Source organism: Dicentrarchus labrax, unplaced genomic scaffold (genome assembly GCF_905237075.1).
Source record: "Dicentrarchus labrax unplaced genomic scaffold, dlabrax2021, whole genome shotgun sequence".
Classification (NCBI taxonomy): domain Eukaryota; kingdom Metazoa; phylum Chordata; class Actinopteri; family Moronidae; genus Dicentrarchus; species Dicentrarchus labrax.
Window position 1 is genome coordinate 7,291,169 of NW_026136704.1, and position 26,565 is coordinate 7,317,733.

Consider the following 26,565-nt stretch of genomic DNA (forward strand, 5'->3'; position numbering starts at 1 on the left):
GGTCAGAGTTAATCTCTGCAACTTTCAAGTATTACTCTCAAAACGGGTCCATTCAAAAACAATGCAGACATTTATTTATTTCCAGCTTGAAAATGTGTGTCAGGGTAGAAAAGTGTCTTTTTAATCCCTTATTCCCATATTCTGCCACCTATACTTAAGTAGGTCAGGTCACTAAATGGTGTCTGTTCTCTGCTGTTACCCATTACGTTATCAGCCCTTTTACTGAACCAGAACAGAGTGTTTTCATCAGTATGTCTTGTCCATCTTGGATGGATAACAGTCTAATATGTGTTCTGTGTCTCCATGTTCAGGGATGAAGAGAAAGGGAAGAAGATGTGGAGTAAATATTTAGAGAGAGAAGACAGTAAGATAGTTGGTAAGTGGATTTATAGGTTTATAGCTGATATTTGTTTTACACAACAAACTTATGTCTAGTCTGAAAACAAAGATGGAATTGTCAAATGATTAGCATAAAGAAGAATACAATAGATATATTTTCGTACCTTTTTAAGTAATAATAGTTTTTTTTCATGTAATCTTTCCCCACTCCTTTAGACCTGTTCGTAGGGCAGCTGAAGAGCTCTCTGACCTGTAGCCACTGCGGGTTCTGCTCCACTGTCTTCGACCCTTTTTGGGATCTCTCTCTACCTATCGCCAAGGTTAGGAAACACACACAGGTGTCACATAGACAGCTGGATGTTGGTCATCCTCTGAATGGTCTCCAAATTGGAGCTGAAAATAGTAAACATCTGTCCACAGCTCCTAACATGAGCTTTTGGTTTCCTCCCTGTCTCTGTATGTGCTTTGCTTTATGTGTGTGGTGTGTGTGGTTTGTTTGTGTGCATGCTAATGTGAATGCATCTATGTTTATGCTCAGAAGGGCTACGGTGAGGTGAGTCTGATGGACTGCATGCGGCTCTTCACCAAAGAAGACGTCCTCGACGGGGATGAGAAGCCAGTAAGAACCAACAGAATCCTTCCTAAAGAGCATAGTTTTTTCTATCCATCTTGAATACTAATGTTGTATATGTAGGTCTCTGCTGGATTAAAACTGGCAGCCTGTAAACCGTGAGGGGACTAACTCTGTGTTTCCTCTGCAGACGTGCTACAGGTGTAAAGCCAGGAGGAGATGCACTAAGAAGTTCACAATACAGAAGTTCCCCAAGATCTTAGTGCTGCGTATCCTTTCCTCTGGACGTCAGGGTCTGAGAGCCTGTAGCTGTGAGAGCATGAAGGTGTCTGTGGGATAGTGTGTATGGATTATGGCAACACCGTAGTACACAGATCAAAAATTACTATGAGAGCCATGAAACAAGTGAGTCATTACTGTTTTGCATGAATTTACATGGATGTGCAATCACATTAGACTTGTCAGAGCGATGAATAATATGAATAAATACAACTTTGTGTAGTTTGCGAACAATTTGTGGAAATTTCCCATCACACACACATCCATGTAGAATTAAAAGCATCCAGTTAAGTGCCTGTATGGTAGCTCCTTTAACCTGCTGCACTGACAATGTAAAAGCACTGCTATCAGTTTGTCTTTAACACAGACGAACCTAGCACATGGCATATGTAAGCACAGGGAGGAGAAAGTTGATCAAGGCTTACTCAACTGTCATTGGAGCACAGAGCAAAAAGGGGTGCGACTTATGAAGGGTCAATTGTACAGAATCTTGGCTGAATGTATTGAAAGGTACATACAGAGCAGTTGCTCCTTGACTGTCCCTCCTGTCCAGACCTGAAACGCTTCTCTGAGGCACGAAGAACCAGCAAACTGTCCACCTTTGTTAACTTCCCCATGAAGGATCTTGACCTGAGGGAGTTTGCCTCCGAAAACAGCAGTAAGTACTGATTCTAAGATCCAGGATGGTTTGTAACTGATATGGGTATAATATATATTTCATGTTTTGGAAGTCTTACAATGCTTTGGATAATGAAGAAACAGTGGAGACAGTAATGTAAAAATATTGTTGAGTTGACTTGAGAGTATGTCTGTTTGTTGGATGATACATTTGTCTCAGAAATAATTGCCATAAACAATATTGTTAACAACTTATATAAGGATAAGTAGACCCTTTCAAAGAGCAATGAACTTTAATTTCTTAAGAATCAACGTTAAGTCAATAAGGTAATTACTGTGACAGGTCTACTTGAGAGAAACTGTGACCTCTTTTTTGTTAAAAACAGAAGTGACTGCAGGCTTTAAGTTTGTGTTTTGCTTCTGTCCTGTTGTAGTAAACGCAGTGTACAACCTGTATGCAGTGTCCAACCACTCAGGCACCACTATGGGCGGTCACTACACAGCCTACTGTCGCAACCCCAACTCGGGAGAATGGTACACATTTAATGACTCCAGGTAGGTGTGAACACCCATTATCATCATCATCATCATCATCAATAAGATCTGAGTTTATGAATGTAGTTTACATCATGATAAAAAGATACACCAAATATATGTCAATGGATAAATAATCATTACAAACTGGGACTACAACCAGCACAATATTGCTACTTCTTCCCAGACTTTTTCTAATTTGATCTCCAGTGTCTGGCTTTCTAGTTGTATCAGCTGCCTTCTGTATAATAATAAACTGCTATAAAATAGCTTTTCATTGGAGTTGTGTTTGTAATAAAACATCTTCCAAGTTGATTTCCTGTGAATTATTGATGGTAGAAAATTCTGCTACAGGAAATACCCTCAGAGCCATTTAAAATGTGAATAATGATACAACAGTATGATTTATTACAAAGTAACTTCAAACAAACAAAAACATGTAGCTGCTATATATCACTAAATGTCACTGTACAGCAGCTGTTCATGCAAACTTAATGAAACCTCCTCAAACTATTCATAAACAACCTTATATAGTATTGGATCTGAGTCACATATTAGTTACTTTTTACCACATCGTGGTACAGTCTGTATTCAGTGACCTGACCACATGAGTAGTTACCATGACCACACTGTGGATCGGCAGATAAGCCAGTCAGACTGCAGTGAGTGAAACAGCGGCAGAGTATTAAAGGAAGGAATAATTGTAGAAGGTGCAGATAATCCTCCTCGCCTCCTTTATCTCCTCTGCTCCCTCGTGAGCATCCAGTCGCTCCCTCCGGGCTTCCTACTGCTGCGCTGCAGTCACTCAGAACACGCCACTTTACTTCTTACTGAACTATACATATTACAGGTCTAATGCGTTTCCCCACTCTCTCGCTGTTATTGTACCCCAGTGTAACAGTGGAGCAGAGCTTCAGTACATCACCATGTTGACATGACTGCACACATCCTGTGCCTGCTTCTCCAGCTGTTTGTAATAATGACTAAACGCTATATACTGTGTGCTGTGTACACTGAAAACCTTTTCAAAACTGAATAAGGTACTACAATCAGTGCTACTCTCCACTTAGTAACTTAAATATCGTATAAAAATAGGATTTAAAAGTCCCAATTTCTCTGCAGATGAAACACACAATTAACTTGATTGACATCCTTGACAGGGATATGGCTTAAAAGATTACCCTCCTTTGATTCTTTTAAAGATACCAACTGGATTAGATTATTTAGACATTTCAAAGTTAACCCAGAGGGTTTTTGGTTTTTGTTTTCCTTGTTTTCTTTTCATATATTTTATTTGTTGTACACTTGATCAAGATGTAAAGTAATAGCTAAGCTAAAAGGACTCAGCTGCAGCCCCCAGCTCGTGTCCCATATCCAGACTACATAATGATTGTAAGCAGGGTTTGGGTATGTAATATAGACAGAATGTATGCTAAATGTTCTTGATGCACACTATTATCCCGCATTGCATTGGAAATGGAGGCACTGCTCACAGCTAACAAAAGGGAATAAATGATGGGTGTTGATGAGACATCTCCAGAAAGATCTTTGAAAAACAAAAAACTAATTTGATTAGTAGGATTGGGACATGCCGACTGACTCACATGGCATCATTATAGTTCCTGTTCACATCAACAAAAGGATGATGGGTACCCTGGTGTCAAATAATGGAAACAATAATAAGAGGAGGAGTGTGGTGTGTTTAAAACTAGTGTGTAGTACCACCAAACACAGGTAGTGATTACAACATCAGTCTGGAAGTAAAGGGAGTTGGAAATGTGCAACAGTATCCCAGTGTTGATGTCCAGAGGCTTAAACACACAGAATTTGAAATGTAGTTTGGATAGTCTCTCTAACAGCATATATCAGGGATAAATAATGGGCTTCTTTGTCTTGACTCTGTTGTTTCTCACCATGCAACCTATCTCGTCTTTCTTTCCAGAGTAACGCCAATGTCCTCCAGCCAAGTGCGCAGCAGCGACGCCTACGTCTTGTTCTACGAGCTGGCTTCCTCCTCACGGATGTGAAGCCTCCTGGAGGACGGCGGGCCACAGCACCACTCTGACTGACAGACAGATGGATGGAAAAATAAGAGTGTTGGTGGAGCCAGGCCTATTTTGGACTTGTATTTGGACATATATCACACACACACACACACACGCACACACACACACACACACACACACACACAAAGGCGCACACTCCCACCAGCCTTGAGGCTGCTTCTCTCCGCAGAGAGAGCTGGAGAGGGGAACACTCTGGAAACCACAGGAACCTGATCAACCAGCCCTGCTTTCTCTCCCTCTCTGTCTTTACTCTCGTGTCTTGCTCACTCTGGGTGGAGGTGTGTGTTTGTTGTGTGTGTGTTTGTTTGTGTGTGTGAGTGTACAAGGCTGACACAGGGCAATAATCCCATCCGACCATCCGACCGGTGAAACCGTCTCCATCTCAGAAGTCCCTCTCTATGCACTGCAAACCGAACTGTCATCCTGACCGCGCCTTCACTTCTTTATTTCTTCGGACTGTCGATCTTCTCGTCTCGTTTGCCTCAAACCATTAAAACTGACTTGTTGCAATTTTTTCTGCTTTGAATTCATGTTGTTTTTATGCTGGTTTTTTTTCTGTTTGTTTTGTTTAGTTTTTTTGTCGGGGCGGGGGCTTATTACCCCAGCAACGCAAGCATCATCATCACCACCACCACTTTGGACTGTGGGTAGATTGTGCTTAGTGTGTGACTGTAACAGGACTGGTCATGGTTACAAGGAGCTTACAGCCCACCGGCCTGCTTCGCAGCTTGCCCTCCCACTGCACTACAACACTCCCATGTCTCTGTCGACATCTTCTCTCTCTTCCTTTGTCTGAACAGTGGTTGGGAGGCCGGTGGCACTGTGAGCGCTACATGTTTCAGAGGACGACCCTCTAACATGTGTTTTATTTACATTTGTTTCCCCCACGTGTGGCTGCTACTGATGTTTTCAAAGTGCTGTGAATGGATGAATGGACGATCTGCTAAGGATTAATAATATAGACGATAATAATGGTAACAATCCTCATCGTCAGCATGAGGTCTTTTCTTCCTCTCTTGTTTCATGCCATTGAACAACACGGAAAGAATGTTTTAAAGAAGAAACTATAACACACTATATCTGTATATTTTTATATCCTGATGCAATACAGAGAATGTACTATTCAATGGTGCTGAAAATGACCCATAACTGTTTTCAGTTGGTTTATTTCCCAGGTTTCAAGAGAGAAAAAAAAGTTATTATTTATGCTTACAGGTGAAAATGTGATGAGTCACACTTTTTAACAGTGGCAGTCAAACACATGAGTATATAAATATATATATATGAATAAAAGTTAACAAAACAGTGATTTTACTTCTTTGTCTTTTTTTAGCTTTTATGGTGGAGAATCTGCAATGTAAAGACACTGTGACAGTAACAGATGCCCTGTGTGCACCAGAAGGCAGGGGGTAAAACATGGGAAGGTAACTACCAGGAGACAGCTAGATTTTGAAAGTATTCAACCGAAAAGGACGCCAACAATTAAAATAATAACCTTATTACAGGCCTGTGAATGCTAGATAGCAGATTTTTTTCTTTTTGTTCAGAAGATTTGATTTATCGATTGTCAAGAATTTCAACCAATAAACCAATAAATGCTTCTGAGATACACTACCCACCTTAGCTTTGAGTTAAAACAGCACACACATTAATTCCTCCTGTTCATACTAGCCATTATCTCTAAATGCCCTTTCTAATACGCTTCCAGTGATGGGGGACAAAATCCACCATCCTCATTTTTTATCATAATGTATTTTAACGTAAGTTACTCGAAGCGTCGACAGTGTGAGTGTTTAATTACAAAGTTCTCTCTTTTTGTTGCTATCCTTGCATTGCAGGAAACAGAATTTATACTAAAAAGAAAGAACTTTCTCTGATCATTTATATTGGAAGCACATTAGGAAGGGATGATGGCCAATGTACATGTGGGTACCAGACTGTGAGCCTTTCCTCTAACAGGTAGTAATTTGGAGGTGAGTGCAGTAGATAGATGTAGAAAGTATCACTAAAGGTCTTAATACAGTTTGGTTCAGACACTAAGGCAGGGGAAGCATTGAATACTAATACAGAGCCATGTTTTGCCCTACTTAATATGAATAATAACTACCTCTTTAACTGTAATCCAAATGTTATCCTGTAGAAATTCATACAAGTCTTATTCTAGCTGAGAGTGTCATTTGGCTGCCGAATCTTTTGTAATGAAACTGAACTACAGCACATAGTAGAATCACACTTTAGTGATATAATCCATCTTGGGTAGAGACAGCTCAACCAGCTCTCTTATCAGCTTAACACCGCAGAGACACACACCATTTTCTTTTGATGGATCGCTCAGTAATCGTTATGGAAGTGCTGCGGCCTGGCCTACTTCCTGCTGCTCCATTATCCGTACGTGGCCTATTTCTGCGGTCCGAGGTTTTGCGGCCTCATAGTGTGATCTGATGCCATGAAAAGGTCCAGCAGCAGCCAGGAATAGTTCCATAGGCTGACACCCTGGAGGCTCCCACATTGCACTGAAAGAACTCATTCGCTCAGACATCTGAAAATAAAAAACAAGGAATACATGTGGACAAGCAGTGAAACACTCTCTCAATATGGATTAGTTGGTGTTCAGGGAGGAACATCCATCACATCATCAGACTGAAGTATTGGTGTCACATCACTTAGCGGCACACAATCTGCAAAATTGGAAGTAGCAGTGCTTAATTTTGCATAACACTGCTAGGATAGTTTTTAAAACTCTCTCTCTCTCTCTCTCTCTCTCTCTCTCTCTCTCTCTCTCAATTTTACACTCTGTATCTTTATTGCGTCTGATTCCACAGGAGCCAACGTGCAACAGCAGATATTAAAGGAGCTCAGCTGATTGGGAGTTCAGTGTGACACACCAAAGGGAATTAACTTCCTGGTTCAGGTGGAGCTCTCTTCTTTGTCCTCACATTCGAACAAATGAAACCGGAATACTTCAAAGAAGAACAGCTCATGTACAAGTTGTCAGCAAACCCACTCAGTAATCAGTCAGTTGCAAAGATTTATATTTTATCACAGAAGCCAAGAAAGGCCATGTTTTGTATTTTTTTAATAGTCGTTATCTTAAGATCATGAGTAAATTATCAGAATATTGCTCAATTTGGCAAGATAATCTTAAAACTTATAGAAAGGCCCTCCGTAATGCCAGAGGAGCCTATTACTCAGCACTAATAGAAGAAAATAAGAACAACCCTAGGTTCCTCTTCAGCACTGTAGCCAGGCTGACAGAGAGTCACAACTCTATTGAGCCACATATCCCCATAAACTTAAGTAGCAATGACTTCATGAGCTTCTTCTATAATAAAATTATTACTATTAGAGAGAAAATTAATCACCAACTGCCATCAACAGTTATCAGTGGCTCTCCAAGTTCAGGGACTTTTGCTAATGTAAACTTAGATATATATTTAGACTGTTTTTCTGCTATCGATCTTCATCAGTTAACTTTAATCATTTCTTCATCGAAGCCATCAACCTGTCTTTTAGACCCCATCCCAACTAGGCTGCTTAAAGAAGTTGTTCCCTTAATTGGCACTTCTTTACTGGATATGATTAATCTTTCTTTATTATCAGGATATGTACCACAGTCCTTTAAAGTAGCTGTAATTAAACCCCTTCTTAAAAAGCCCACTCTTGACCCAGGGGTTTTAGCCAACTATAGACCGATTTCTAACCTCCCCTTCCTCATTTTCAGTCAGGATTTAGAGTTCATCATAGCACAGAGACAGCTCTGGTTAAAGTTAATAATGACCTTCTGATTGCTTCTGACAATGGACTTGTCTCTGTACTTGTATTATTAGATCTTAGTGCTGCATTTGACACCATTGACCATGATATTCTTTTACAGAGACTTGAGCATCAAATTGGCATTAAAGGAACCCCACTAAGCTGGTTTAAGTCATACTTATCAGATCGTTCGCAGTTTGTACATGTTAACGATGAATCTTCAATAAATACTACAGTTAGTCATGGAGTTCCACAAGGTTCTGTACTTGGACCAATACTATTTACTTTATATATGCTCCCTTTAGGCAACATTATTAGGAATCACTCCATTAACTTTCACTGTTATGCAGATGATACGCAGTTATATCTATCAATCAAACCCAATGAAATTAATCAATTATCTAAATTACAAACATGTCTTAAGGACATAAAATCCTGGATGACCTGCAATTTTCTGATGTTAAACTCAGAAAAAAACGAAATTCTTGTTCTTGGCCCCAAAAACCTTAGAGACTCACTGTCTAAAGATATAGTTACTCTAGATGGCATTAACTTGGCCTCTAGCATCACTGTCAGGAATCTTGGAGTTATCTGTGATCAGGATTTGTCTTTTAACTCCCACATAAAGCAGACCTCCAGGACTGCCTTCTTTCATTTACGTAATATTACAAAAATTAGACACATACTATCACAGACAGATGCAGAAAAACTAATCCATGCATTTGTTACTTCGAGGCTGGATTACTGCAACTCTTTATTATCAGGTTGCCTCAATAAGTCCATTAAAACGCTCCAATTAATTCAGAACGCTGCAGCACTAGTACTGACAGGAACTAGAAAAAGAGATCACATCTCTCCTGTAATAGCTTCTCTGCATTGGCTCCCTGTAAAATGTAGAATTTAAAATCCTCCTCCTTACCTATAAAGCTCTTCATGGTCAGGCCCCTTCATATCTTAAAGAGCTCATAGTACCTATCGGGGGATTTCCCATGGTGCACTGAGCTCCTCCCTTCCTCTCTCTTTCTGCACTCATTCATGTCCCATTAATGCATATTACTAACTTCACTTCTTCCCCGGCGTTCTTGTGCTTTCTCGTCTCGCAGGTTCTTATCGATCCTGGTGGAGCCTCCTGCCATGGTCCTGCTAGATTGCCATTGCCAATACTGTTGTTGCTGTGCACCTGTCTGTCTGTCTCTCTGTCTGTCTGCCTGTCTGTCTCTCTGTCTCTCTCTCTCACCCCAACTGGTCTAGACAGACGACCACCCACCTAGAGCCGAAGGATCTGTCCTAGGTTTCTGCCTTTTAACAGGCAGTTTTTCCTTGCCCTTGTCGCCAAGTGCTTGCTCATGGTGGTACTGTTGGGTCTCTGTAATTAATGTTTTAAAGAGTTCGGTCTAGACCTGCTCTATTTGAAAAGTGTCCTGAGATAACTTCTGTTATGAATTGGCGCTATACAAATAAAATTTAATTGAACTGAATAAATGAGTTTGTTATCTTGAAAAAACAAGCCTCATTGTCCCGGGATAATGACAAAATGTACTAGTTTTTTTCAAGAAAACAAGCTTGTTTCCCCTTATTACTTCTAATGTATATCAGAGATCAGGAGTGTCATATTATAGATTTAGTATTGGTTCATACTCATAATGGACAATGTATGGAGGAAAGACATAGGTTAATACCAGTTAATAATCACCTTCATACTGACCAGCCAGATAAAAGTGCATGGATCTTTGAGCTCCTTTAATTAATCTCAGTCTCCTGATATATTTTGCCAGTGCTGTATCGCATTACCAGGACACTAATATCTTCAATGAACTCTCAGTTGTCACATTCTGGTAACAACTCTTTTCAGTTCAGTGGTGATTCCTCCCCATGCCAGTGATCTTGAAGGCTGAAATCAGATGTGATCAAATGAAGCAAACACTCATTTTCAAGTTCTCCATAATTATCCCTGATCTCCAGTTCTTTTTTCATGAGAAATGATCTCACTATATCTGCCTTCGGTTCTCTTGAGATAACAAGATTAATGAATCTGTGATCTCTGGTGGCATTTTTGGGCTTCCGTACTTTATTGTATTTTCCTGAACAATCAAATTGTTTGATAGCCTGTTGACAAATTTTCAGCTGAGCCGCTGTGCTCTGAGTAAAAGACTCTTAAGTTAGCTATTAATTGGAACAAACTCTTATGGAAACTGTTGCCATTAAAATGGTTTTGTGCTTGTGGCTGCCAAAACATAATGAAGTATAATGCACCCGTTTGTAACAAAGAATGACTGAGAGCATAAGCTGCAATATAACCAGTTTCTCTTCAGTCTCACAGTGTACACACAGTGGCTCTTTCAAGGAATAATCCTTTGGAATAAGAGACAAAGACAGATATTGCTCTTCAGCTCACCCAACTAGACACAATAGGTTTTCTGTTTGCCATGACAATACCAACCAAACACAGTTGCGGGATTCCCAAACACGAGTACCAATTTACATACGTCTTTCCAGGGAATTAATGGGAAATGATTCAGAATTAAAATTCAGCACTTTATGTTAAGTTTCCTCCACTAATTTTAGCACCATAAGCAATTCTGCAGCCTTTGTAGTTTCTTTGCACTTGGAAGGGGAGAGTGAACGGAGTGAGTTGTAATCTGCAACTACACCAATAGATGCCACTAAATCCTCCACACTGGACCTTTAAAAAGTAGATTTACTGATGTGATGTTAAATTTGAGAGAAAAGTTCCATATTTGGACTGAGTTTGATCTCAGTTTTACTGACATCACTACAATCACCAAACAAGATGGCTCCAGAGCTATAGAATAACTTTTATGTGTGAGTGTGTGTGTGTAAATATATTTTCTATCTTCAGCTTATTTATGTGTGTTTGGCATGTGTGAGTCATTTTATTGGCCAAAACCACTTCCATGGAACGGTTTCTGTTGTGAACTTTGAAACAAACACTGAGATAACCATGTGGACTGGCCCAACCTTTATAAGCACGTGCAGTAACAGATTCAGTTCCACAGAACAACACTGAATCAGCAGCAGGAGGTAAATGCAGAACTGAAAGAGGCTTGTTGAGAGAGCACTCAGACTGAAGCTTTGACCCACACTCCATCTGTGGATTATTATAAACAACGGGTACCTTAACATGGCAGCCTCATATGGTAAGTTATTTTAAGCAGTTTAAAAAGACTTAAAAGCCGTATTTGAGTGTGTATGAATTGGAGATCATGAATGCTTGGCAGGTCCAGAGCCAAGCCCGTCCCAAGTGGTTGTGCTGTTACTGGGTAAGAAACAAAGTGGGAAGAGCTCTGCAGGAAACAGCATCCTGGGAAAACCAGCCTTTCACAAGAAAACCACTCGCAGCTCCAAGGAGAACGGCACTGTCTCTGGAATACAAGTGAGTATACAGGTTTACAGTTTGGATTTACTTCAACTTTAAATCTTGTCTTTACTCACTTTGACCACATTTCATAAACCAGGTGACAGTGGTGGACACCCCAGGGTGGCTGTCCCACTCCACCACTCCAGACAGCGTGTCTAAGCAGCTCTGCAGAGGTCTGAGCCTCTGCCACCCAGAGCCTCATGTCATCCTGCTGGTGCTGCCCATCTCCTCCACCTTCGGCCAAGAGGAGTGGAAGGCCATGGAGGCCCAGCTCAGACTGCTCCAAACCCCCATCTGGCAGCGAGCTATGGTCCTCTTCACCCATGGAGACAAGTTAGGTAAACTGATGATCATTTACTCCTGTCTGATGTGTTCTCAGTGGTTTCCAACCTGGGGTTCGGCACTCCAGGAGAGGGCCCCCAAGTTAATGTTAAGGGGTCAGGGGCTCCCTGGTAACTTTAGTAGAGCTGGTGACCCCATGTAACCGAGGCTGAGTCCTTGCTGCAGCGGCCATGGGTTCGAATCTGACCTGTGGCCCCTTGCTGCGTGTCATCCCCCTCTCTCTCCCCCCTTTCCTGTCTTCAGCTGTCACTATCAATTAAAGGATAAAGCCCCAAAATACATTTTAAAAAATTCACATCATCACAAGATGATTCAAAACATATACTAATTACAAAAGTAATAAAATTCCCATCGGCCTCAGCTGTACTTTGTTTTTAGTGCTAATCAGCAAATGTTAGCATGCTAACACACTAAACTACAGTGAACATGGTAAAACATAATACTGGCTGGAAACATCAACATGTTAGCATTGTCATTGTGAGCATGTTAGCATGCTGATGTTAGCATTTAGCTGTTGTTCACTTACTACTAAAATGATGGCTCTTTGGCGCCATCCATTGAGGTGTAACTCAACCAGTAAGGTTATTTCTGCCACAGGAGGCCTGCCGATCCAGGAGCACATAAGGCAACAAGGTCGGACCCTCAACTGGCTGCTGGAGCGATGTGGGAACAGGTACCAGGTTATGACCAACCCCAGGGCCTCAGAGGCTCAGGTTACAGAGCTCTTTGAGAAGATCCAAAGGATGATGGAGACTAACAAACGTCCCAGAGAGATCCAGGACAGGATGTACACCCAACTGAGACGAGATCTGAGCATGAACGGGGAGAGAAGGTGGCAGGGAAGACAAGAGGAGATAGAATTGACAGTGCTGCATGATGGGAGGACAAGAGAAAGGAAGCAAGTGGCCTCAGGATGGATGCATATGTCCCAAGGTAGGTAGGAATTCATTTTGCCCACAATAATGTCAACAACTGACATATAATATGTGTTTTTTAAAAATATAAAAAAATTGCAGGATCCCCAGCAGGGCAGGTTGGTTTTAATCCTGCTCTCAGCCTCATCCTGCTGGGAAGGAGGAAGTCAGGGAAGAGCTCAGCAGGCAACATGATCCTGGACAGAGAAGAGTTTCAGATCACCCTTAAGACCACCAGGTGCTCTGTCGGCCATGGAAAAGTATCCGGGCGGCCCGTCACGGTGGTGGACACCCCCGGGTGGAGTCTGTTTGGCCTGGCCAACCCCGAGCAGGTCAGGACGGAGATCAGCCGGAGCCCTTCCCTCTGCCCTGCGAGGAGCAAAGTGTGTTTCCTGCTGGCTGTGCCGGTGGGCTCGTTCACAAAGAGAGACAGGAGAGCTGTGGAGACGTACCTCAGCACTTTGGGGGTCGATGTGTGGACAAGAACTGTGGTGCTGTTCACCTACGGAGAGGAGCTGAGAGGAAGGACAGTGGAGAGACACATCGAGGAGAAGGGAGAGCCTCTGCAGTGGGTGCTGGACAGATGTGGCCACCGGCATCATGTGTTTGATACAAATACAGGAGATGATACTCAAGTAAATCAGCTACTGGAGATGGTGGAGCACCTTTAGAAATGATAGAAATATCATTATATGAAATATCATAGACAATAAAGAAATAAAGTGTGGTGAGATATTATATTTACTTGCACTTTTCTAGCCCACCTCTAGCCATTTGTTAGACAATTTCTCATATGTATCTGTTTTTATTACAATTATTGTTGATTCCAATCTATTGGAATATGTCTTGTACTTGTCACTGACTTATGCAGTTCACATTTCTACTGTACAATACTGTTTTATGACTGAATGATTTAAATTATGCAGTTCATATTTGTCCATGGAGGACGTTGATGCTGGTTAGCACTGTGGCCTCACAGCAACAGGTTCCAGGTTTGGTTTATCGAATTGTCAAATTAACCTGCTAGGAAACCAGGGTCCGTGTATGTTTTGGTCATTGGATTTTCCTTTCAGAAACGGGTATTAAAAAACAGAAAACGAGTGGTTATTTGATTTTCGTTTTAAAATACAAAAATTTAAATTGAAATACAAGGTGGTTTTTTTGGTCATTGGATTTTCCTTTCAAAAGTAAAAAACAGAAAACAGTGGTTATTTGATTTCGTTTAAAATACAAAAATTAAAATTGAAATAGTTTTTCTTTTCAAAAGGATGAAAATTCGATTTTCATTTTCTATTTCATATAACAAAAAATAAAATCACTAGAAAACAGAAACAGAAAAAAGGCCTGTTGTTTCATATTCTGAGACCGGATGTTGTCATTTACAGGACGGTGCTGTGTAGAAGAAACAGTAGACTAGTAGACTGCGGTCAATCCAGCCGTGAGTCCGATCTCCGTGGTCAAATCAGCCGCACTTAAATTTAGAGTGTACAAGTATTCTCAGCATTATGGTAAATGCGGAGAAACAGCGTATTTACTTCCGGTTTTCAAAATAATGGTATTTAGAGCCGTAAGCTATAATTAAAATATGTTACATTAAAGTGTTTCATGCGCCCCTGATGAAAAAAAAACACTTTATATCAAGTATCTTTACTGCACCAGTGTGGAGAAATGCCAAAATAAAAGCCTCATATTTATGCCTCCAGAGATTGCATATTTGACCATATTTGAGGTACTGTAAAAACATATTGCTCAGTGTTTCCTGGCTACTGATGGTATATTTGACTTTTACACATATGAGACTACAAGCATACTTAATATCAAGCATTTTTACTGTACCAATTTGGAGAAATTCAACAATAAAAGTCGTCCATATTTGTACCTCCATGTGGTATTTTCATATATTTGAGTTACTGTAAAAACACGTTGCTCAATAATTCCAGGCTATGGGTGAAGCATTTTCATTATACTTCAATAATGATACAGTAATCATGACAAAATCCTACACAATTCTAATTTGTTTACTTTTCACACAAAATGCAATGCCAGTCCACATTCTTCTTATTTTGCAGCTCTGCTGTGTCCATTTGTAGGCACTGTATGTGGAACCACCTGCAACAGCTGTCACACTGAATCTGTAAAAGGGAAAAATAATATATGAGGAAGAGACAGTAGGTACAATGGTGTTTTGAAGTTAAAACTAATTCTTTTTCCCTTTTACAGATTCAGTGTGACAGCTGTAGAGCTGCAAAATAAGACGATTTTTGTCATGATTACTGCATCATTATTGAAGTATAATGAAAATGCTTCACCCATAGCCTGGAAATATTGAGCACTGGTGCAGTAAAGATACTTGATATAACGTGTTTTTTATCCATCAGAGGCGCATGAAACACTTTAATGTAACATATTTTAATTATAGCTTACTGTTCTTAATACCTTTATTTTGAAAACCGGAAGTAAATACGCTGTTTCTCCGCATTTACCATAATGCTGAGAATACTTGTACACTAAATTTAAGTGCGGCTGATTTGACCACGGAGATCGGACTCACGGCTGGATTGACCGCAGTCTACTGCTCTACTGTTTCTTCTACACAGCACCGTCCTGTAAATGACAACATCCGGTCTCAGAATATGAAAAAACAGGCCTTTTTTCCGTTTCTGTTTTCTAGTGATTTTATTTTTTGTTATATGAAATAGAAAATGAAAATCGAATCATTTTTTTAATTTCACTCATCCCCTTTCTGACCATGAAAAAGAAAAACGCCTTGTATTTCAATTTTAATTTTTGTATTTTAAAACGAAATTCAAATAACCACTCGTTTTCTGTCTTTTAATACCCGTTTCTGAAAGGAAAATCCAATGACCAAAACATACACGGACCATTATTCCATGGAGGTAAGATTAACATGTATTAGTAAAAGAGCACAATAAAACAATATAAACAACGGGCAAATATAAAAACACAGGAAGTGGGAGGGAAACCTACTGCAACAGAACCTGCCATTAGATTAAAAGCATAAACTCTAACATGATAAAGTAAAATTAAATAGTCAATAGATACCTGTTCATCAATATTCCCAATAAGGTGTAATTACAACAATACAGTTATATATTATATGAATTCAATATGAAAACAATGGAAGGTTATTTTAGGTCAATCGTTGCTATTGGTCCAAAGCGGCCCTCGTCCAACCCTCCATGAATCTATCCGTTTAACGTCGCTGTCGGCTGTCGTTAGCCACATTAGCTCCTGTTGTAACTGGAGCTGTGTAACCTTTATTGACTGAGGAAGAGGTCGGCCAAGATAATGCTCACTGCCTTGGTGTGCGGAGCTGTGGTGTTCCCGGGTCTTTTCTACAGCTTCAGGAGGATACTGAAACACACGTTCACTCATTGGACTGATGCCGACGTGGTTTCTGTCAGTGAGAGGTCAGCAGCACCGACACGAGCCGCTCACCTCACCGAACTCCTTTAAGACTTACGGCACTTTAATGTTGTCTTGCTTTTCTTATCAATTTACATACGTTGTGGAGGTCCATTTAGTATTTTCTATTAGTTTATAAAAAGACATGGTCAATTCGGCATTGATAGAATGAACTTGTTTCAGTAGTTTTTTTAAAGAAAGTCGTTCTCTTCCTCAAACACATTGGAGGCGGTGTTATGAGCCGTATGAAAGGCTGAAATTTCCCTCAATTATTGGGTCATATGTGCGCAATATGTCGGCCGAAGATAAATTCTACCTCTGAGAGGGTTAGGTATTTAAGTAATCTTTTATGATGTATACATTGCTGCCTATAAGCAAGAAAACAAATAAACTAGCGTGTACTTAAATGAAGTTTGGTGTAACTGTTTGTGCAGTCTATTTCCAGTTTTAAGTTTGTGTATGACAATAAAGTATTGCCATTGGCCGACTCTCTTTCTCCAGGCTGGTCTCTGCCATCCATGCATCTCTGGCTACAGCAGCTGGAGTCACAGTTGTGACATCCTGCAGGGACACCATGAATGACAGGTAAGAGTCACCTGTTCCCACAAACAGCATTTACACTCAGTGATCTCATACTAACGTGATTAAAGTCTTTTTGTGGCAGACCAACACACAATACATTACAGTTACTTTACTCTTCACACCCTGTTTATTGTCTGTATGTTATTGTTGCTGTCTCACACAGTCACTGGCTGGTCAATGGGTTTGTTATGTTCGGAGCTCCCTATATGGCCTACGACATCTACGCCATGTATCTGAGCCACTTTCACACTCAGAGGGTCAGAGGGGATTCTGGGTCATACAGCAGCCACTCTCTTCAGACAGTGAAGGCTTTCCTCGTGAAGGACAGGATGTTGGTCCTCCACCACCTGGTCCTGCTTCTCATCTTCATGCCCATCGCTCTTGTGAGTATGGCGAGGAATCCCTGTCATACTCGCAGTGTGATTATTGATGTGATTGATCTGTTTGGTAACACACACTGGCTGCCTGGTACGGAGTGTGCTGACTGCGCACTGTGTTTGATTTGTAGTTTTTCAGGAGAGGACTGGGGGATTTCTTCATCGGCTCCATGTTCACAACAGAGTTCAGCACTCCTTTCGTCTCTATAGGAAAGATTCTCATCCAGGTAAACCTTCGTAATCTCCCTACAAAGACAGCCACTGATTTCACACCGTTGGGGTAAGATTTACAACCATAAAGCTGGTACACAGCCCCTAGTGGCACATTCCAGCTTTTTCTGTGGGGCAGGGACAGTATTTCCCTCTTATGTTTTGACAAGACCTTTCCAGTGGGCACATTTCCCATCAGTGACTCAACACCAGTTGAACTTTGGAAAATTGGCAGCTGCGGCTCAGGAGGTATAGCAGATTGTCCACTAATCAGAGTTCGAGGTTTGATTTCCATGTGCTGGAAGTGTCAGCACAGTGAATGGTAGCTCGCAGCCATCGGCATGTGACTTGGAGGCAAACTGTAAAGTGCTTTGGATAAGTGTTATGTAAAGCCATTTAGCCATACCTTCCAGAGCACAGCAGTATTCAGATTTACTTCAGTTATAGTAGCAATAAAGATACTGTTAGATAAAAATAAAAGTATTATCATAAATGTACTTAAAGTATGAAATGTAATGAATAAGTATATAATAAGTGTTCAGAACTGGAACCTGTTGGTGTATTTTTATATATATGAGATTTTTTTTCCTACTGATGCATTCACGTGTAAACAGCATTTTAATGTCACATTGTGATTTTCCAAGTTAAAAAAGATGCTTACTTCAAAATCTCCCATAGATGTTCAGTTGGGTTGAGATCTGAAAGGAAACATCTGCATGTTATCTTTGACAGCCATCAGTGTGTGTTATAATGAAGATTCCTGTTCTCCTTCTTTCCTTCTCTCCTGTTTCACCCCCAACACGTCCCCTGACAACCAGCTGGGCCTCGATGACACCAGGCTGCACAGAATCAACGGCATCATTGTCATCTTGAGCTTCTTCGTGTGCCGGATTCTCATCTTCCCCTTCATGTACTGGATGTACGGCCGGCAGTTTGGGATTCCCCTGCACAGAGTGGCCTTCCACCTGCCTCTGCAGTGCAATGTGGGGAATCTGGTGATCCTGGCTCCACAGATATACTGGTTTATCCTGCTGCTGAGGAAAGCTAACAGACTCTACCTGCGACAGAAGAGAGGGAAGGGGGAGGGAAACAAAGACAGGCCGAAAACGGACTGAAGAGTCCACCTGGTTTTACACTGAGACTATAGATACGACAGTATTAAGGCCACTGTTCTGAAAAATAATTCATAATATTTTGAGAATTAAGTTGTTTTTCTAATATAGTGGTAATTTAAAATTGTTCAAAAATGTCTTAATTACAAGAAAAAATTTCAGAAATTCTATATTTTTCACTTTAATGTTTTTCTGATAAATATATATTTTAATATATTTTTTTGTTGTACATTCTCAACTTTATTGTTGAAATACTTTTTTTTCGTATAAACTTTGTTCTCAGTTACGATTTCCTTCTTTCTCTAAACCAACGGATTCTACTTTTTTAAACTTTTTTTCTGGTCAACTTTATTTTCAGAATATTATGGCTTTTCATCAAAATATTTGGACTTTATTTTTCCCCATAACTGTGGCCCTAATATACCGTCATAGAGACACCTCAGAGTGTCTTGCACTACATAATCTTATAGCTAGTACAGTACATTATTAAAGATTCACTATTTGCAGAGAATATTTTTGTATAAATATAAGTGACTTTTTAATGAATAAACATATTAAATTACATCGTGATAGTAATTGTGAGCTCCTTAAGGGTTTGATGACAGCGAGGAGACATGAATTGCTAAAGTATGCATGTCTCAAACACAGGGTGCCCCAGGTGTACAGTAGATACGTTTGTTAATTAAATTGCAAATTTTTCCTCTAGTTCAAATTAGCATACTATCTCAGCCTCCACGTATCGCTCAAGAAACTCTCACAGTTAAATTTCACAGTAGAAATGACTGAGGCAGCACAAACAGACATCTGCTGTGAAATATTAGATTTTTATTCATTCAGGGTCCTTACCTATCTGTAAATTAGTACAGCATATGACATTGAAAAACTGAAAAGATGTCCTTATTTTATCAGCAAACGTGCTCTGAATGTACAGAGAGAAGCCTCATTCTCCTGGGGAAAACGTGACAATCAGTGTGTTAAGCTGCCGATGACACAAGCTGAGCGATCTTCTGCTGCAGTACAGCCTTCATCTCCTGGTTCTCCAGGTTGTCTGTGATGGTGGAAAAGAAATGTCGGGTGTTGTCGCTCTCCAGCACGCTGCTGCTGTCTGGGAAAGCAGCCATGATGGCCTCGTAGTGGCTGAGGATCTCCAGACTGGACAGGAACAACGGTTCACACTGACCTCCTGGCATCATCACCTGGGAGAGAGACATGTAACCACTGACTCTTTAATCCAGATTCAAACAAATTAAAACATCAGAGGAGTCCATTCTAACACAACAACTTATATTTGGGTGGTTCTCAACTAGTAGTTTTTTGTTGTCTTTACTTACAGTTCAATAGTGGTGCATTGATTTAGAACTGTAAACAAACACCTACAGCAGTGTCCATGGTTGTGTTAATAGTCCATACCTGGATGTGCTGAACGTGGCAGAAGAGCTGGCTGAGTACAAAAAGGACTTCCTGGCTGGGAACTGCCGCTGCCGCCACCACCGCCTCCACCTCCTCCTCCTCCTCCTCCTCCTCCTCCATGTGTGAATCTTTTGATTGCAGTGGAGAGCCTTCTGCTAGTTTACAGTCTTCCAGAGAGTCTTTGGACATTTTAGGAGATGCGCCTGAAGTGCAGACAGGATTGGAGCCTTTAGATGCTGGTGTTTTAGGAGACGCAGTCAAAGCGCCAGATGAAGGGAGAGGAAGCTTGGCTCTAACCGAGTTCATCATCTCCCTCACAGCAAGGGCGTATAACCTGCCAACGTGCGCCCAGCCGTCCACTGACAGCCAGTGGGAGCAGCTGGACCCGCAGAGCAGCTGAAGGACTCGAAGCAGGAGGACAGACAGGCGGAGGTCACATGAGAACCTCCTCAGATCCAGAAGGGGCAGATAGTCCACGTACTCGAGCGAGAAGGGAACGTGGAGGCAGCCTGAGGCGATCAGCTCCCTCAAGACTCTCATCAGTCGGGTCCACTGGGAGACGGAGCACCAGGGCAGGGTCTGGGTCAGAGCCACCAACAGGCCTTTGCTGAACATGTTGACGTGGTCCAGCCGGCGCTTGTCCAGAGAGAGACAGGACAACATGGTGGACTGCAGGGAGTCGGATATAGAGCAGCACTCCATCCATGCCAAAAGACCTGTACCCTGGCCATACTGAGGCAGGTCCAAACCAGACCACTCCTACAGAGGAGGGGGAGACGGGACCAGAGAGGATATAAACAAAGATATTCAATTCCGTTTTATTTGTAGAGCACCAATTCATAACAAGTTATTTCAGGACAAGTTTAGAGAGCAGGTCTAGACCGTACTCCTTATAAAATTATTTACAGAGACCCAGCAGTTCCCACCATGAGCAAGCACTTGGCAATGGCAGCATACATATTAGCAGGAATGGTTTAAATACAGAGAGAAACAAAAACAAGGCTGTACTGAACTTGGCACACAGTCCTGCTGGCTGTCTGGTCCAGCTCAAAGTTCACACAGCTTATTATGAACTTTTTAAAGATTATTTTATTGCTTTCTGTAGGGGACAGAAGACCTTGGCTGGACAAGATCATGGGTCTACAATGGAGCCACTGACAGATGTCACTTTGTTTTAAGAGTCCAGATTCAGACCTGCTGAAACAATGCATGTTTACATGCACTTTACAACTCCTTTATCATAGCATGAGTAGAACAATAAAGTTGGTATTCCTCAAAAGACCTGCTTGTGCATGTACAGGCTCAAGAGCTTCAACAGATGATTATTCCTATTATTAATTAATGGTGGGGTCAGCGATTAATTCAGCAAATATCTCCTCACAGACTGCTGGTGTTTGTGCACAGCTCTGGCTCTGTAACAGGAAACAAACAAAGTGGATCGGACCGAGCCACACAACATTAACTTGTTATTCCAGCCAGGATTTATGTGTCAGGTAATGTTAAATTACTTGCCCACTGACATTCAGCCTATTTCTAGTTAGTGAAGATATTAGCTCTAGTAGCAAGAGTGTTATGAGTATTGCTGTCTGGAGCTGGTGTGTTGGCTCTTGGAAACTGTCTCGTCCTCTGCACACAATTTTGTTGATTAACTAATTAATTATTTTGTCTATAAAAAGGCAGAGGAAGACTCACAACACAAAGACAGACGGCAGTCAGCCTCCAGGTTTAAACCCAGATTCTTCTTGCTGTGATCACAGACAATGATGCTAAAATACTGCCATTACTGCCTGTGTCCAGGGAGTAGAGCTGCAGCAATTATTTAATTAATCAATTAGAGGTAAACTATTTTAATAATTGATTATTCAATAATGAATCATTTTTGTGTAGTTTTTCAAGAAAAAAATTCTACAATTTCAGCTTCTCAAATGTGAATATCTTTCAGGACGTCACCTTTGCTCTTTAGGATCAACAACAACTAATCGATTAATCAAGGAAATTATTGACTCAAATAATCCTTCCAGCTCTACCCAGAAGAAGAGATGTGGGAAAACTTCCCAGCATGCACTGTGTCAAAGGACTTCATGCAATTAGTAATGTGTCTATGCATGGAGGATGATACCTTGATGTCTTTGTGCATTTTACTGCCCCTGGAAAGAAACTCAAGATTAATTAAAAGGAGTTCTTACCTGCTCAGGTAGATTACACACGGTCAGCAGAGACGAGGGCACCTCATTTTTAAAATGGTCCCCCCAAACGGGCTTCAGGTGGAAACGAACAGTCCAGTCCAGTTCCTCCATCTTGTTGTAGAGCCAGAACAGAGCTCTGGACCAGCTGCTGGGGGCTGCCGCCACCTCTGCACCCACCACCTGCCCCAGCATGGTCAGCACGGACAGCAGCAGCTCCTTGGTGTCCATGGACAAGTGGTAGACAGTGCCCTCTGCTGTCTGCTCCCAACACCTGGCAGAGATTTTGATGTGTTGAACGTTACAGTTAAAGTTGTCACTATTATAGAATAATAAGAAAGTATGTGGATCTGGATTGTAGGCCATAAAAACACTCATCATGCAAACCTGAGAGTCTGGCTGTGCAGCTGGGCCAGGATGTAGAGAAGGGGAAAGGGAGAGCAGTCCAACACCCAGTGAGGACATGAGTCTGGCTCCTGGATGTCCACAGACAAAGCGGTGTGGAGAAGTTGCAGACTCAGTTCTATATCAAAGGAGCTGTGACCTGGAGGGAAAACAGAAAGGTATGTTGGAACAAAAGTGACGCCTGTAGGGAGGCTGTGCATCTGCTGGATGTGTAAATACACAACTGTTTACACTGATAATATGTCACTGTTGTATTGTAGGCTGAAAAGACATCTGTAAATACTGCTTTAAGTGTGATGGTGTCTGCCCACAGAATAATCACACTGTAACCTTGGACCAACCTCCAGGACAGCTACAGGCGGTGAGACGTGGTTGAAAGCTCTAGAAAAAGCTAATGAGTGGACTCTGAGTTACAGATTATCTTGTCAAACCAATGCTGATACTTCTGGAGTGAAGCTGATGATAGCCGTCATAACAACATCACAATATCTTATTCATTCTTTACAGAGGAAAATATCAGCATCATACTGGTCTTTCTGTCTGATTAACACTTTTTAAACAGAGACGATTCCTCAACCAACATTTGATCCTGGAAAGACATATATTAGTTTTATAGCATGAATACCACAGGATACTCACCCACAGTGGAGAGGTTAGGCAGGACGAAGTTGTTCACAACCTCCTGAGGTGGCAGAAAGCTTTGCCTCCTTTCTTCTCCCTCAACTGTCATGACTGGCATCATCAGCAGACCCAGACACTTGAGGAACTGCTCCTTCTCATTGGCTGACAATGATTTGGTCTTGATTATCTCCTGCAGACACCTACAGAGTAGACCGCTACCATTCAAAGCATCCTTTCCTTCATCTATACTTTCCTCCTCTTCTTCTTCTTCTTCATCACTTTGAGCTTCTTCTTTTATTTCCTTCTGTCCTCTGAGTCCAGGAAGCTGCTGCAGGATCTTAGCCATAAGAGAGAAAGCACCTTTATTGAAAACGGCTGAATGACAACAAGACCTCAGAGCAGCCTCGGGGTTCTGAAACGCAACTCTCGCGACCAAAGACACTGCTGTGTTCAGATTGCCCTGCGACACTGATGCCGACGCTCCACCTCCTCCTTGGATGATGCAATTGAAGGCCATGTTGAGCTCCTGTTCAAAGCCGTCGGTCACAGCAGAGGGGACGGAACACCCGAAGAACCCCCTGCTGGACAGTCTCAGCATGGCAGCCAACGCTTTGTTCTTGTCTTCTAAGGACAGCGCAGAGAAAATGTCTGTGATGACTTTCATCAGCTTCCTGCACTGGCTCACACTCATGCTCTGGCTGTGGAGTTTACTCATGAGGGTGGAGGTCAGTTTGATGAGCGTGTCACACTGCTGGAAGGCTACCCGGTTCTTTTCCAGGCAGTCCATCCATAGCTCGTCGCAGGCAGCCCAGCTCTTCTCGCCGGCAAATAACACCGCAAAGTTCTGATAGTCATCCAGGCGGTGACTGATGATGATGGAGGTGACCCTCGCAGTCACCTCGGGGGTGCTCTCTATCGCAGGGAAAGCCAGTGACTCCAGTAAACCTCTCAGTATATTCTTCTCAGCCTCTTGATCGGCCATTTCAGTCACTCTCTGTAGAGCTGTGAGGACTCTCTGGACACTTTGTTCTAGTTTGAATGCTGAGTAGCTAGGACTAGTGCTGTCACACGCCTTCAGGAGCCCACTGTTTTGCCAGAACTGAACAAGCTCTGTAATTATCTTCAAGGCTTCTCTAAGCGTCATCCTGCTGGGCTGAAACTGAGATGGTGCGTGAGAAGCAAGTAGATCTCTCTGAGCCTCCCAAATAAGTTCAGGACTCAGTTTCTCTTCATTCTTTTCTCTGATGCTGACAACTTTAGACAGGATGTGCATCTTCTCTTTGGGTGAAAGTACGACTGCTTGTTCTATCAGGAATGATGTGTAAAGAGCATCCAGAGAAATGGAGAGGGCCTGAAGGCCATGGTCCGTTGTAGATATGTGATCTTTTATATCTTTAAGTGCATGAAGGAGAATGTACAGGATGTCTGTGGTTGGTGACGATGCTGGTACATTTAATGGGTCTAGCTTTAACCTCTTTGCAGCCTGGGCGGACAGACTGGAAGATGTGGATGAGAGACGAGCAAATTGTCTAGCGAACTTCGTCTCTATGCTATCCTCTCCTCCCGCTTTCTGCTCATCCCGGCCCTTCCACAGTTCCCACCACACCTCCAGAAAAAGTCGGACATCCTCCTCTCTGGTAGGGCTGCTGCTCACGTGTTGCACCAGCTTTTCAAGCTGAGTACAGATCTGACTTTGAGGAAGACACAAGAGGAAATTGGCAAATGTCTGAGCAGCTGCCATCGACTTCACCACTTCCAGCAGGACAACATGGTTGACCTCAGGGAGGCCGTTCTGGAGGGGGAAGAAAGGGTTCTCCCTCCAGCCCATCTCTACGTCCTCGCCAGTCTCCCTGCACAACAGCTTCAGCCACACAACACAAACTACTTTCTTCGTCCAGCTGTCGGACGCTGTGGTAGGATGATCATGTTGTCCGCAGATTTCTCTGACCGCCTCCAGGACCGGATGTCCCACCCTGCTCCAGTCAGCTTTCTGAATGGACGACAGGGACGAGGGGAGACATAGTTTATCAGCCAGGAGGAAGGCACCCTGAATAACGGCTGAATCTGAAAGCACAAGAGAGCAGACGTCCAAACTAAGCAAAGACAATATTTCATTCATTCAAAGAAACAGTACACAAGTAGAGCAACTAACCATAAGAGGTCAGGAGGAACTGCAACTGAAAGATATTCTTATCAATTCATTTGGCTAATGGTTTCATCTATAAAATGTCATATAATGGTGTTAAATGTCCATTCTAATTCCCCAGAGCCGGATATTTAATGTACTATCATATATGACAAATGTAGTAGTAATTATATAATCCTGAAATAAGAACAGGAATTAAAGCGTCCTCTGATATATGAAGTTGAAATCAGAGGGAGTTTTAATAGCCCAGTATAGTTTCTGTCAATCCACTAACCGATCAATAAACCCATCTTCATTGGTTTATTAGAGTATCAGAATTTAATAAATAAGAATTTTAAAAAAATCTGGTTTCAAGTTGTTTTATAATCTGTCAAGATGTTTGGTTTTGTTTTTCTTGCAGTTGCATTTTTTTTCCCACCACAAATGAATGCTGGAGCCCGACAGAGAGCAGTGTGTGTGTGTGTGTGTGTGTGTGTGTGTGTGTGTGTGTGTGGTGTGTGTGTCAACTACTGGAGGAAGTAAAGCTTCACCAACTGTTCCAAACTCAACGCAGTGTCATAGACTGACATACCGATAATTAAAGATAACTTTAAATTACTGTAGCGTCCCATGTCCCATGTAAGAAAGTGTCAGAGACAGAAAGTGTGAGAGACAGAAAGTGTGAGAGACAGAGAGTGTCAGAGACAGAAAGTGTGAGAGACAGAGAGTGTCCATTACCTTTGTTCATCGTCAGTCAGAGCTGCTGCTGTGTATAACGTTAGCTAAACGCAGTGAGCTAGTTAACTTAGCTCACTGCTTTCAGTCCGGTGGTTAACTCCCATTCAAGAGCTGTTCCGCCCCAAACAGTCTCTCCAGTCCTCTAAAGCCTAAATATTCCACAATAAACGGAACGTGGCCTGTCAAACAGATAAAGTCCGACGACAGCTCAGCTGCATGCTCACAATTTCATATGGAGCGCTTCCGCTGTTCCGTGTCAGCGTGTCCAACCACAAGAGGGACCCGCTGCTCTCTGTTCCGTCTACACAGCGCCACCACAGGGCGGAGTGAGTACTGCAGGGTGGACGGCGTAAAAACGAAGCCGCCTTTAGGTTCACTCCGTCATGAACAGTCGCTAAATGTCTGCAGCTGCGAATGGAAAGTTTTGTCTTTCCTGGTTTTATGAGGAACATAAAGTGTATACACATACACTAGTGTACACTGAACATGTTGCATAGAAATAACTAATTTAACAGTATCTATAACACTCGTTGTATCTTTTACAATTTCGTAACATATAGGCTATTGTACAGCCTATATTT

At 41.9% G+C, this 26,565-nt stretch overlaps 4 protein-coding genes across 11 annotated transcripts in view; 3 read left to right on the forward strand and 1 right to left on the reverse strand.

Moving 5' to 3' along the window:
* The window catches only part of usp2a (ubiquitin specific peptidase 2a), a 44,320-nt gene extending 38,604 nt beyond the window's left edge, over window positions 1-5,716 (forward strand). For 5 of the 7 annotated variants that reach the window (XM_051397577.1, XM_051397578.1, XM_051397579.1 and 2 more), the window contains 7 exons: window positions 312-376; window positions 556-659; window positions 878-958; window positions 1,101-1,179; window positions 1,743-1,847; window positions 2,242-2,362; window positions 4,284-5,716. In XM_051397577.1, coding sequence (XP_051253537.1) covers window positions 312-376; window positions 556-659; window positions 878-958; window positions 1,101-1,179; window positions 1,743-1,847; window positions 2,242-2,362; window positions 4,284-4,368 — 640 coding nt within the window. In that variant the 3' untranslated portion in view covers window positions 4,369-5,716. The remainder of the gene's footprint in view (window positions 1-311; window positions 377-555; window positions 660-877; window positions 959-1,100; window positions 1,180-1,742; window positions 1,848-2,241; window positions 2,363-4,283) is intronic. The other 2 variants (XM_051397581.1, XM_051397583.1) reach the window with 1 other exon arrangement.
* A 5,454-nt stretch (window positions 5,717-11,170) lies between these two features.
* LOC127362173 (GTPase IMAP family member 8-like) lies at window positions 11,171-13,895 on the forward strand. Of its 2 annotated transcripts, XR_007884391.1 has the most exons (6): window positions 11,171-11,318; window positions 11,400-11,554; window positions 11,637-11,877; window positions 12,479-12,814; window positions 12,898-13,780; window positions 13,831-13,895. XR_007884391.1 is itself a non-coding variant. In XM_051397592.1 (5 exons), exons 1-5 carry the CDS (start codon window positions 11,303-11,305, stop codon window positions 13,464-13,466), a joined length of 1,317 nt encoding a protein of 438 aa, XP_051253552.1. In that variant the 5' UTR covers window positions 11,171-11,302; the 3' UTR covers window positions 13,467-13,895. The 2 variants fall into 2 exon arrangements, 1 of the variants encoding a protein (XP_051253552.1); XM_051397592.1 differs by having other exon boundaries at window positions 12,898-13,895.
* Window positions 13,896-15,985: 2,090 nt separating this feature from the next.
* Window positions 15,986-19,066, forward strand: LOC127362179 (TLC domain-containing protein 3A-like). The gene is made up of 5 exons (XM_051397605.1): window positions 15,986-16,226; window positions 16,723-16,806; window positions 16,967-17,186; window positions 17,312-17,407; window positions 18,209-19,066. The coding sequence occupies exons 1-5, from the start codon at window positions 16,105-16,107 to the stop codon at window positions 18,503-18,505; spliced, it is 819 nt and encodes a 272-aa protein (XP_051253565.1). The 5' UTR covers window positions 15,986-16,104; the 3' UTR covers window positions 18,506-19,066.
* A 239-nt stretch (window positions 19,067-19,305) lies between these two features.
* gemin4 (gem (nuclear organelle) associated protein 4) lies at window positions 19,306-26,512 on the reverse strand. The gene is made up of 6 exons (XM_051397574.1): window positions 25,985-26,512; window positions 23,140-25,185; window positions 22,483-22,639; window positions 22,099-22,369; window positions 19,913-20,671; window positions 19,306-19,698 (listed from the first exon to the last, which is right to left on the reverse strand). The coding sequence occupies exons 1-6, from the start codon at window positions 25,992-25,994 to the stop codon at window positions 19,477-19,479; spliced, it is 3,465 nt and encodes a 1,154-aa protein (XP_051253534.1). The 5' UTR covers window positions 25,995-26,512; the 3' UTR covers window positions 19,306-19,476.
* Between the last annotated feature and the right edge of the window lie 53 nt (window positions 26,513-26,565).

Bases quoted from the DNA above. Each gene is read 5' to 3' on its own strand.
- LOC127362173 (XM_051397592.1), top strand. The intron at 11,555-11,636 runs GTGAGTATACAG...TTCATAAACCAG, and splicing joins GCACTGTCTCTGGAATACAA to GTGACAGTGGTGGACACCCC. The intron at 11,878-12,478 runs GTAAACTGATGA...TTTCTGCCACAG, and splicing joins CACCCATGGAGACAAGTTAG to GAGGCCTGCCGATCCAGGAG.
- LOC127362179 (XM_051397605.1), top strand. From the start codon at position 16,105: ATGCTCACTGCCTTGGTGTGCGGAGCTGTGGTGTTCCCGGGTCTTTTC. The intron at 16,807-16,966 runs GTAAGAGTCACC...TGTCTCACACAG, and splicing joins AGGGACACCATGAATGACAG to TCACTGGCTGGTCAATGGGT. The intron at 17,408-18,208 runs GTAAACCTTCGT...CCTGACAACCAG, and splicing joins TAGGAAAGATTCTCATCCAG to CTGGGCCTCGATGACACCAG.
- gemin4 (XM_051397574.1), bottom strand. The intron at 22,370-22,482 runs GTTTGCATGATG...AATCTCTGCCAG, and splicing joins CTGCACAGCCAGACTCTCAG to GTGTTGGGAGCAGACAGCAG. The intron at 20,672-22,098 runs GTAAGAACTCCT...CCTCCTCTGTAG, and splicing joins TGTGTAATCTACCTGAGCAG to GAGTGGTCTGGTTTGGACCT.